Genomic DNA, 12,770 nt, shown 5'->3' with positions numbered 1-12,770 from the left:
TGCATCTGAAAAACAACAATATATGTATAGAATGAGAACCTCCGTTTCTCAGCATGGTAAAGGTGCCCGCATAGTTAAACAGTTAGGCAAACCAAAACAATGCACACTCAAGCAAAACATATAAATGCATATGATGTATAAAAAATATTTATCATATAAATAAAATAAATACAATAAAAAATTAAAATATAAAAGAGAGTACTACAAGTTTTATAATGTCAAACAAAAAAATATTTTATAATTTTTCTAGTAGATGAAGGTAATGTTGTGGTGGAATATGGTGAATTTAGTGTCGGAATGAAATTTGGTTTTAGAGAGTTGGTGATCTCTACAATAAAAAATTATGCTATCTCCTTAATTTAGTATTATTTTATATTATACATTTTTATTATTTATAACTCTATTGTTACTCTTGGTTAGTTTTTTATTTACTTTATCTTTTGTTGATGGGATCATAATTTATATTATACAAAATTTTCATAATAAGCATATTATATAAAAATTACAAGCTAAAGTAGATGATTACTGGTACTTTTTTATAGAAAAAAAAATAAAGGATAAAATTAATAGAAAAGAAATAAATTTTTTCTGTTATTTTCTAACTGTAACAAGCTAATAAGGTGAACGTGAACGTCGAAACTATAATTTTTAGCTTCACCTGAACGTGTGTTTAGAGGTGAAATCACTTTCGCATTCAGAGTATAAAAAAATTGTTAAACATAAAAAGAGACTAAAAGATGTAACACCCTACTGCACGAAGCCTTTTGCCTATTACATAAATCAAATGTGGTGAGACGTTACGACATCTAAAAGAAAGACGTATGTAAATATAGTTGAAAGAAATTATAATTAGGAGTCTTGAAGAAGAAGTTAAATGAAACACCAACGGAAAAGCGCATCACACTCATGATCGGATCAACATAGAAAGGTAGATAAGATCGAACGAAAAGATAAAACATAACTAAAGAGATTAGAGTTCCGAAAGATACAAAATATCAAGCTTCAAACTCGACCTGCGAAACTAAAACCGGCCAGAGTATATATATATATATATATATATATATATATATATATATATATATATATATATATATATATATATAAACAAAATACAAAACACCAAGTCTCAACATAGTTCTTTACTTCTAAAGAGTCTTCAGAATGTTCAGTGAGGTGCCTCTCGACCTACATCTGAAAAACAACAATATATGTATAGAATGAGAACCTCCGTTTCTCAGCATGGTAAAGGTACCTGCATAGTTAAACAGTTAGGCAAACCAAAACAATGCACACTCAAGCAAAACATATAAATGCATACGATGTATGGCGGCTATACTGTAGCCGATGAGTCTCATCTGTCGGTTATATACCCAAATTCGGAGCTAGTGGTGACAGAACTTAACCTTGGCCTCTTACCTGTGTCTCGAACTTTTATCTGAATCAAGTGGACAACGCCACCGTCTCTTGCCCGATCACATATATTTCAATCAAATTCAAATTTCATTTTCAAATCCATTCTCAATATCATTCAATTCATTCAAAAATCATACTTTAAAATCAATCTTCATCATCTTTCATTCAAATCATTTCTTATTATCACACTCATCCTCATCACACCTCCCATTCCATTCATCAATAATCCAAACTCAAAACATAATTCATTCTTTTTTAAATAAATCAAACTCATCAAACCTCAAAACATAATTCATTCTTTTCTAAATAAATCAAACTCAAACTGTAATCATTTTCTTAATAACTCAAAATCAAATCATACAACTCTTAAATCCAAATTTTTTTAAATAACCATTTCAACAAAACCTCCAATTTTTATAAAAATTTCGTCAGCATCCCCTCTAAAACTCGGACTTTGCCACCCTTACAAGTTCTATCAAAACCACATTTTCCAAACTATTCTCAACTATTTTTAATATCAAACAATTATCAAATATCAAATCCTTTCTAATTTTTTTAAATAAATTCCAACATCAAATCAGATTCAATATCAAATCACCTCCAATTTCAATCATTTTCAGTATAAATTCACTTTTTTATATCAATTCAACTCTAAAATCAAGAAAATTACTTTTCATAATAATCAATAAAATTAACTTTTCAAATTCAATTTTATTAGCAACCACACACCACTCCAACAACCAATAATTCCATCAAACAAATAATAACATCCATAAGACTTACATAATCACAGAAATATGTTTTTCACATCAAATTTAGTTATAACAATTTCATAATAGAAAATAAGTTTTAAGCAAAATCCTTACCTCTATCACGATTTAATTACGTAACAAGCTTCATTTTCTCTTGGCGTGCAATAACGACAGCCACAACCACAGCTTCATTCCACTTCTGCAACAACCGCAGAAACTCTGATTGTTACATGCAACCTTGAAAACTTAATCCTATCGCAAAAACGCCTCAAATCCCTCAGCACATATAACAAAAATAACGACTAAAAGGTTTGGAACAAGGAATAGCTTACCGGACATGTCGGGTTTGGCTATATAACCGACAGATGATATCATCAGCCATAGGGTAGACATGCATCATATGCATTTGTATGCTTTGTTTGATTTTGAATTTGTTTTGGTTTGCCTAATTATTTATTGGTGATTAACTACTATCTGATCTATTTATTGTAATTGCTATCTGTATATGTGCTTCTCTTGTCTGTTTTGTTTGTGTTCATATTTGAGAGACTCCTCATATGGTGGAGGTGTGATGAGGGTTGTTTCACCCGGTGATTAGGAGGTTTGAAGGTGATTAGAAGGTGAAGAGTTAGATTAAATTTGGAATCCCTTAGATTATCGAAATTTCTGGTTCAGAATAAGTTTTAAGTTTGAATCTGAGTGTCGGAGTTCTAGAAATGCTTTTGAGTTTTATCTATGTGAACACCTTTACCATACTAAAAATTCCCGATTCTCATTCCATACATATATTGTTGTTTTCATATGTAGGACGTGATACACCACGTTGAGTTTGTTGGAGACTCTTGGAACACAAAGATCTGCCTTTGAGATTTTGTACTTTGTATTTTGTATATGTATATGTATTTATGTTCTCCACTTGTATATATTTATATTTTGTCCCTCTTAAAAGTTGACTTGGAAAAACAAAGTTTATATTCTGTATTTTGGTAAACACTTTTAGAATTATATATATATATATATATTCTAATTGGCATTTGCTTCGCAAGTCAAATTTAGAACTTGATTATATATCTATCTTTTAAAACTCTATTTATATATTTGTCTCTTAAATTTTTTGTATAAGCCTTTTATCTAATCGCTTTTCGAATGTGACACGTTTTCGATCTTGTTTTATTCATCTTTTCTCTTAAAATTCTTAGTTAAATTATTCTTTTTCTCTCTCTCTCTCTCTCTCTATATATATATATATATATATTTTAAAAATTGTAACACCTCATCTTTAATCTACGTTTTAATCGTAAAACTGTGTGTAATAAAATATTATATTATATCCAACACCATATCAAACACATCCTTATTAATCGTTAATTCGTTTTATAGGCTTAGATCTAATACAAAATAATGTCAACGAACTATACATAAAATAATTCCTCATCTATTCAAACTTGACGGAAATTTTTATTATACTATTACTCAATTATTAAATAGCACGAAAATGTACTTTTGTCTATTTATATAATTGGAAAATGCTAAGAATAATGTTTTTAGAAAAAAAATAAGAAATTAATTAATATATATTAATTCAAATATAAAAAAGCGCAATAATTTTATATGTCGTCCATATTCATTACGGATAAATAAGCTTATTGAGAATAATTAAATAACAAAAAACTGATAAATGCTCTTTGGAGGGATAATACAAATTCCTTGCAACAAGTTTTTAACATAGGTGATGCACATGAATCATGATGTACATCTCTTCTATTAAAAATACTAAAATCCGACTGCACCGGCGACGGTGACCAAAAATATAAGTTATATCTTCAGTCAATCCAGTCAATGCAAATAAAATTATTTTTGCCGCCGCCCCCCATTTTCAAATCCCAAGTGCTACGGCAGAATGCAGTTAAAACAAATAAAAATATTTTATAAGATGATAATACTATATTGACAAACAATAATTAAAATTTATTTTATTTAATATTTATTAATTATTTTAATAATTAATAAATATTAAATAAAATAATTTAAAGTATTTTAATTAATTTTTTTATTATTAAATATTTTCGTTTATAAAATTTAGTATTTATTATCCAATATCCGATAGCATGCAGGCCATTTGTCAACAAAAAAAAGTAAGCTACAACGAGTCAACGACTATATCTGAAGTTACAAATTATCATAAATAAATAAAAAAATTATATTATTATATATATATATATATATATATATATATATTTCATAAAAATTTCTTTTTTATTTTTTTATTAATCACTTTTAATATTTAAAATAAAAGTTTTATATATATGCATAAAATATTACTCTAAATTTTAAATTTTATATATATGTAAGGTTGACTACTGCACATTTTGTTTGTTATTGGACCGCAGTTTTATCTCTTAAGTCTTAATAATTAAATGTTATATAGAATTTAGATTTTTAAATTTTAAATTTTATTTTAGAAGATAAAATATAATTTTTTATTATTTATTTTATAGATAAAATAAAAAAATATGAAAAAAATTATTTAAGAGTAAAAAATTAAATTTTATTATCTAAAATAAAATTTAAAATTTAAAAAATTTAAATTTTTTCATATTTAAAATTAGTAGATACTATCATAAAGATTTTATAATTATCTTTAGATAAAGATGTATTTTTTTTATTATTAGATAATAAATTGTAGAATTTAATTTGATATACTATAAAAATATTATTTTTTTTAAAAAATGTAGCCAAACAAACAAAACATATTTTTAACACAAAATTTTTTATAAAAAAATATTTTTAACATCTTCATTTGAGTAAGTGACTTCAAAATTTAAGCGCCTTATCTTCTTACTTCGTCAACAAGTGTTTTGAGTTCGTTTCATCATTAATAAGAAGATATTACACTAGAAAAATATTAAATGATTAACTTTTTATTCATTTTATGTTCAAATTAATATTGGTTAATCTTTTATTAAAAATATCATCCTTTCATATTTCCATTATATTGTTATTTGTAGTAACTTTTATTTGAGGAAATCTCAAGAATACCCATCAGTCACAGCAGATTAAAACCTTATATATATATATATATATATATATATATATATATATATATATATATATATATATATATATATATATATATAGGACTAAAACTAAAGTAATATTTTTTAAAAAGTATTTTGATTTAAAAATAAAACATAAAAATGTTGCACAAATTTAGAAATAATTTTATTTCTATAATTACCGACTATCATAATAATAGCCACGGTATACTCCATCTATATATTTGTGTTATTACTTATTACTATATCTATTATTTCATGTGCAAATGAAATTTCTTTGGCATACTAAATATTAAGATAGATGTATTTGGTTTATATTTGTTATTTTTAATATTTTTATTTTTAAAATTTTTGTAAAAAAATTTAAAATAAAAAATAAAAGTTTTATTGGTTTCAACTTTTTTTTAAATTAAGAAAAAAACAGAAATTGCAAACCTAGCACACATGGTAATTTTTGTATAGTTCATAAAAGGCGTAGGGTTTCTTTGTTACTATTCATCTGGTATCTTTTTTTCTCATTATTATTAAACTATATAATAATGACTTTTCAGTCTCAGATTCCCAGATTGAATACAAATAAATAATATGATCTATATATATTGAAACAGTATAATGTATAGATAACATTTTGTTAGATATTATACAATATATTTTTTAAATATTATGTCAAAATATACATATTTTATGTTCACTTATATTAATATTGGATATTTGATCTTTTATTAAAAAAAATAAACACGAACACGCATACACGATATTCATCCAATAATAATTTAATTAAACGATCTACTTTCAACAATTTCGAAAAAATGATACTTTATATGAACTTTTAATAAAAGTGATATTAGTCTTAGAGAGTCCTGTAGTACGTAGTACAGTTTGCATGTTGAAAAATCATTTTCCTTTGGGAGCAATATAATTAGAATAAACACAGCAGTATTGTTATATTGAATTGTCTATTTTATTTTGCTTTGGGTGTCCATATTGAATTGAATTGTCTATGCAAAGAGAGGGATGGGTCAAAGCCAACATCAATGGAATTTGTCCTTTACGCTCCGTTTGTTTATGAGAATAAGATAAAATAAGATACTGAAAACAGGATAGAATAAAATATTGATAGATAAAAATATAAAATTTTGTGTTTTTATATTCTATTTGACAATAAATTAGAATAAATTATAAAAATTTAATTTATTTTTATTTTTTTTATTCAAAAAATTTGAGATGAAAAATATAATAATAAAAAATATAATTATAAAAAATTAACAAGAATAATAAAAAAAATAAAAAATAAGTTGTGTCTCTTGTTAGTATTTTTATGTTCTTTCTGTTAGAATATACACAAAATACAATAATTCAATGTCTTTAAATACATTATCTCTATTCATATTTTCTCTATCAAACATAATTTTATATTTCTATATTTCTATTTTAGTATCCTGTCTTTATAAACAAATGCAGCCTTATTTATGATAACTTAGCCTAGTACAATGCAGCTGTGATGAGAGACAACACACCCAGAGGCAATAACTTTAACTTCAATGTGGAGCCAAATTTGACTTGGCATGCGCAACATAATTTACAGAGAGTTAATTCTAATTATAATAGCAGCCGAAACTAGAGGGAGTTGTCGTTTTTATTACATGCTTGATTAATGTAGCTTTAATATTGATTGGGATTTCTTTGCATATATGTCCCACTTTTGAAGAGAAAGTGAACCGTACTACCCGCTGCTTACTCATCGTTATGCTTATGCTTCAACTATATATTTCAGTTAAAAATAGGGACTATTTAGAGAAATATGTCTAAAATATTTTTTTAATATTTAAAATTTAATATATATAATTAATTAAATCGTATTATTTTTATTAAAATTAGGTCAAATAAATAAATATAATTAAAAAAATAATAAATTAAATTTTAAATTAGTCTAAATTAATATTATTTTTTATAAAAAATGACTATAATATTATATATAATTAAGAGTATTTTAATTATTTTTTATAATAAGGATATTATAGTAATTTTTTATAAAAAATAATATTAATTTAGATAGATTCAAAATTTAATTCACTATTTTTTTTATTAAATTAAATTGTCTGACCTCGTTTTGACAAAAATAGCACAATTTAGTCGATTATATGTATTAAATTTTAATTATAAAAAGATATTTTTAAAACAGACGTTTTAGATGTTTTTATCTAAATAGATCTCAAAAAAGGTGAAAACTCAGATGCAGTCAACTTTATGTAAAGTTGATAACTGAAAGTCGTTAGATAAAAATTTAGTCAAATAATTCAAATTATTTAAAGGCTCTCGACTATTAACTTCACGTGAAGTTGATTGCACTTGAGTTTTCATATTATTTATTCTTTAAAATTCAGTATTTGATCCGTTTTTTTAATTTATTATTTTTAATTAATTTAGATATTTATTTTTATTTACCAGTTATTCAAAAAATACAAAAATTTTATTTATTTTTTATTTTTTGGTTTTACTAAGTATACAATAATTTTTGTGAATAATGCGAATAATAAGCTCTAAAAATAATTCAATAAAATAAAAAAATACTCCATCATCCAAATTACCTCCTAAACCCTAACATTAGAATAATTATCCGTAAACCTAATGAATTAAATATTGAATCATTGTTAACTGTGCATGAGTAAACCAAATCAAAAAGAATAACCATTCAATTAAGAATCAACATAATCATCTGCATACCTATTAAATTGAATATCCAACATATCATATCTATTGTTTACCTTACTTTGTATTTTTATTGTCTCTCTATATTTTTTTATTATTTTTTTAAATTAAAATATTAAATAAAAAATATTTAAAAAATATCTAATTGAACTAATTCCAATTAAACGTTCACGTTTGTTATTGCTTTCACGTAACTGGCAAGATAGATATATTAATAGGAAAAGTCTAGGAGGCCAGTAGTTTTATTGAATTTTGGCCAGCATGTAACCAGCAGAGGAAGGTGAGTCATTAGATGAAATTTCACACCAATCTCACACCATCAAATCATCATTGATGGCTAATTGATGGCTAACAATCACAAAAATTACTGGCCCCTAGCATTGCTCTTAATAATATGGCCGAAAAATAATTAATTATTTTTTATAAAATATATTAAAATATAAAATATACCTTAAATTATATGAAAATTTTACCATACTCAATATTTTTGCACTCTTGAGATCAAGCACCACGAGCTTTAGCCTCTGAAGCGGCGCGAGAGTAAGTTCTGAATTGACGCAGCGACTCATAAGAGCTTCCAAACTCACACACTGCTTTCTCTGCACTCGCTTTCAGCTCCTTCACCTTTGCCCTCATTGCACCACCTTCTTCTTCCACCATTACCCTTCTCACAACCCTTGCTATCTCATCCCTCCCAACCACACCACCACCCTCCGCTTCACCCCTCGCCCTCACCGCCACCCCGAGCTCCTTCGACAACATGGCAGCGTTCATCTTCTGCTCCGAGTAGAGCGGCCAAGCCACCATTGCCACCCCACCAAAGATTGCTTCAAGCACAGAGTTCCAACCACAGTGCGTCACAAAACCACCCGTCGCAGCATGTCCCAGAATCTCCACCTGCGGGGCCCACATGGGAATCACCAATCCCAATTCCTTCGTCCTCTCCACGAACCCCTTCGGCAAGTACTCCGGCGACCCGTCCCCCCCAATTCCGACGTCGAAATATGAGCCGGAAGCATCGCCCTCAATGGGTGGCCGCACCACCCAAACAAACCTCTGCATGCTGAGCTCCAATCCCCACGCAAGCTCCCTAATCTGAGCCTCAGACATGGTCCCTCCGCTCCCGAACGACACGTAGATTACCGATTCCGTCGGTTGCCGGTCAAGCCACCGCATAACCTTGTTGTCCACGTGTACACTACCCGTGTCACGGTCCGCTAACGTCCTCACTAGAGGTCCAACCGGATAAACCGGTCCATTGGTGAACCTTCGCAAGATTCCAGAGTCCCCCAGCGCCTTCGTTGCTGAGGGCTCCAGATCTTGCCAAGTGTTGATCAGGATCCCATCAGAGCCATTGATTACCTTTGAAACCTTGGAGTATCCTTCATATATGGGCCCTAGGGGGTCCAAGAGAGCTTCGAGTGTGTCTTCGAATTGAATCGGTTCGCAACCAGGGATTGGAAGCGGTTCGCGGTTCTTGATATGAGTATTCTCCACCTGGTTGGGGTCCATAGCTGAAAGGTGTATGGTGAGAGCGGAGAACCAGGCGCTGGTGGTTAAGAAGACGAAGGGTTGCATGCCGAGGTCACGTGCCATGGGAATAGCTTCTGTACCGAACAGGTCAACGACAAGAAGAGAGGGAGGGTGCTTCATGGAGAGGATGAAAGAGCGGAGAGATGGTAAGGACTCAGTCATGGTTACGACGATTCTGTCCAATAGGGAAGGGTCTGGTCCCAGTTTGGATGAAACATCTGGTTGCGGCAATTCCACAACGTTTGGGGCAGTTTTTAGATGTGAGGTTTGTTGGTGGATTTGGGAGCGAGCCGTTGCGAGATCGGTGGTGATGAGGAAGATGGTTACGTCGAAGGCGTGTTGTGTGAGGAGGCTCTTGCCAAGCTCCACCTCCGGGATGAGGTGGCCCATCCCTGGGCTGGTCAGAATGGCGGCGTGTGGCTTCTTGTCGTTGTTTGCTGTGGCCATGGCGGCTCTGCAGCTTCAGAGAGAGAGAGAGAGAGAGAGAGGTATTCTGTCAAATAATAATAACGATAATAAAAAGCTTTTATAAATGTAATCAATATAGGTCATTTTAGGAAGATGCATATTATAAGGTGGTAGCCATCTTGACTACAGTGCATGGACCATTCACCCATTGACATGCCGCAAAGGTTTCAATGTGCTCTTTAATTGGTTTGACTAAACAAAAATATTATTTTATACTAAAAATTATTTATTAAATTAATTATTATATATTCCTATATGTATATTTATATATTTATATAAACTGTTTTACATATTTTTAATATGTATAATGTATTGTATTTTATATATATTTTTAAAAAGAAAAAGTCTAGGAGCCAGCAATTTTATTGAATTTTGGCCAACATGTAATCAACAGAGGAAGGTGAGCCATTGGATGAAATCTCATACCAATCTCACACCATCAAATCATCATTGATGGCTAATTGATGGCTAACAATCACAAAAATTACTGGCCTCCTAGCATTGCTCTTTTAAAAATATTAGTACTTACCTAAATATTGTTAACAATGTAAATACTTTGAAATTTAAAAAATAAAAATGAGACAAATATTAATAATAAACATGATATCGTTTACATGAAATATTCTTAGCACATAAATTTGTTTAATTGTCGTAAAAATAATAAGGAGGTGTGTTTATCTTAAGTTTAGCAACAAAAAGATCCATAATTACTTAGGCTCCTCTATACAAATTTTCTATTTGTTAATAGCCTAATTTTTATTTAATATAAGTTTCATTTTTTGGTGAACCATTTTCATACGTATTATCGATTGCTAATTTTCTAATTAACGTCTTTATACCTTTCTTAATAAAATCTTTTTCTTCTTCTTTCAAAAATAAAAAAACACTTTGCAAGTTTTTATTTTCCGGTTTTTGGTTTGGTGGAAACTCACCTGTACTCGACTGCAGGTGAAGTTGCTTTTAGATCGTTGACACGCATTACTGTATGGTTTAAAAAAAATCAATTTATTTTATACAAATGGTTTATTTAAAAAAATCGGTTTAAATAGACCAAATAACTACTTTTAAAATAATTTAAATTCTTTCTACGTGTTATTCCTAAATTCCTAACAGATGAATTTGATATGTTCTTTTTCTTCATTCATATTGACCAATTTTTCTTTAAATTTATCTGAACTTTTTTTATTTAATTTTTGTCAAATATATGTATACAAATTGTTTGAAAAAGTAAAATTTAGTATTTTGAAAAAAAAAATAAAATTCACGGTTTTTTTTATAGAAATGGCATAAATGATATTATCTGTCCTTTTTTTGTGTCTATGTTTCTATTTTCTTGATGAGTTTTGTTTTGTTTCCCATAACTTATATTTTCAGTTGCTTTTAAATTAAGCTGTAAACAGATTTTAAATTAAGTTGTAAAAATATGTTCAATTGCAAATTTGTCGTTAAATTAAATTTTATGGTAATCAATCAATTAACTTTTATTTTACTAATAAACTATTTTCATGCAAATTATTGTTGATTTTTCAATATTATTCTATAAATAAATTATTTTTTTTAAGATAATAAGACTATAATTTACTTGTTTAGAAATTATGATTTCACTATCATTCACGTTTTTGTGTTTTTACTTATCAACTAGAATTTATTTTTTAATGAAATTAGAATTTATTTTCAATAAAATAAAAGTATCTAATCAAAATATTAATTTGGTCTCCTTAAATAATTGAACATAATATTATTAATTTTGTCTACAACAAAAATTTTTAATAAATTTTTTAAAATAAAATTGATTCAAAAATAGAGAAAAAAAAGAACAACTAATAAAAATATTTATTTTGACATTGCCATCAAGAATAGGATAGCCATAGAAAAAATTCAACCAAATAAAAAGGACCTAACTCATACAATTAAACTACCATCATATCATCACAATAAACTATAACATCACCAACTAAAGAGACATATAACAAATATGAAAGAGATCATGTCAAAATTTCAACAATGTTCATGCTATCAAACTAGTCTACCTTGTACCATAATTACATTTTTGTCTTCCATCACATGAAATTGCCACGAATTATCTTGGCATTTATGATTCTGAACATCAAAATGGTGTGATGACATAAATATGTACGTATTTATTAAATAATTTTTATCATTCACAGAGGAATGAATAAAAACATAAATTAAGAAATACATTTGAAATAATAAATTTGATTAAGAAATATAAATAAAAGGAACATACCTAATTGAAAGTTTCATATTAGTTCTGAAAAAAGGATTGAAAGAGAACGAATTTTACGTGCGAAACGAAGAAGAAGAGAATAAAAGTAACTGTTTGGTTCAATTCAAACCGATTTTTTTAAATAAACCATTTATATAAAATAAACCAATTTTTTTTAAACCATATAGTAACACGTGTCAGCCATCCAAAAACAACTTCACCTGCAGTCGACTGCAGGTGAGTTTCTGCCATTTTGGTTTTCCCTATTTGGGTCTGAGTATAGCCCGTGTTGTTAAGATAGTTGCAAAAAGGCTCCGAGTCTTGACTAGTAATAAGCAGATATGTGTTATCCGAAAATAATAACGATATAGTGACAACTCTCCATTTTAGGCCCAAATTTCAATGGATGTCTTTCCAGAAATATCTTTGTTAATTGGATGTCTATATTAAGGAAAAAAAAACCGTTTTTGTCAAAATGCAATTCTCCATTTAGCCACAAATTTAGCTAAGTTTGATATTTAACACATTAAAAGCAGCATTATCTCCATTTGCAGCAGTAGATCCACCTCCATTGTCTCCATTTGCAGCAGCAAATCTACTATTATCAAATTT

The 12,770-nt window shown here is 28.3% G+C and overlaps 1 protein-coding gene across 1 annotated transcript; it reads right to left on the bottom strand.

Annotated features, from left to right (window-relative positions):
• Positions 1-8,139: 8,139 nt before the first annotated feature.
• LOC112800666 (UDP-glycosyltransferase 72E1) lies at positions 8,140-10,073 on the bottom strand. Its single transcript, XM_025843020.3, has one exon. It carries the CDS (start codon positions 9,908-9,910, stop codon positions 8,432-8,434), a length of 1,479 nt encoding a protein of 492 aa, XP_025698805.1. The 5' UTR covers positions 9,911-10,073; the 3' UTR covers positions 8,140-8,431.
• Between the last annotated feature and the right edge of the window lie 2,697 nt (positions 10,074-12,770).

The sequence above is a fragment of the Arachis hypogaea genome, chromosome 5 (assembly GCF_003086295.3).
Source record: "Arachis hypogaea cultivar Tifrunner chromosome 5, arahy.Tifrunner.gnm2.J5K5, whole genome shotgun sequence".
Taxonomy (NCBI): Eukaryota; Viridiplantae; Streptophyta; class Magnoliopsida; order Fabales; family Fabaceae; genus Arachis; species Arachis hypogaea.
This window is presented reverse-complemented; position numbering and strand designations above follow the sequence as displayed.

Bases quoted from the DNA above. Each gene is read 5' to 3' on its own strand.
- LOC112800666 (XM_025843020.3), bottom strand. From the start codon at position 9,910: ATGGCCACAGCAAACAACGACAAGAAGCCACACGCCGCCATTCTGACC.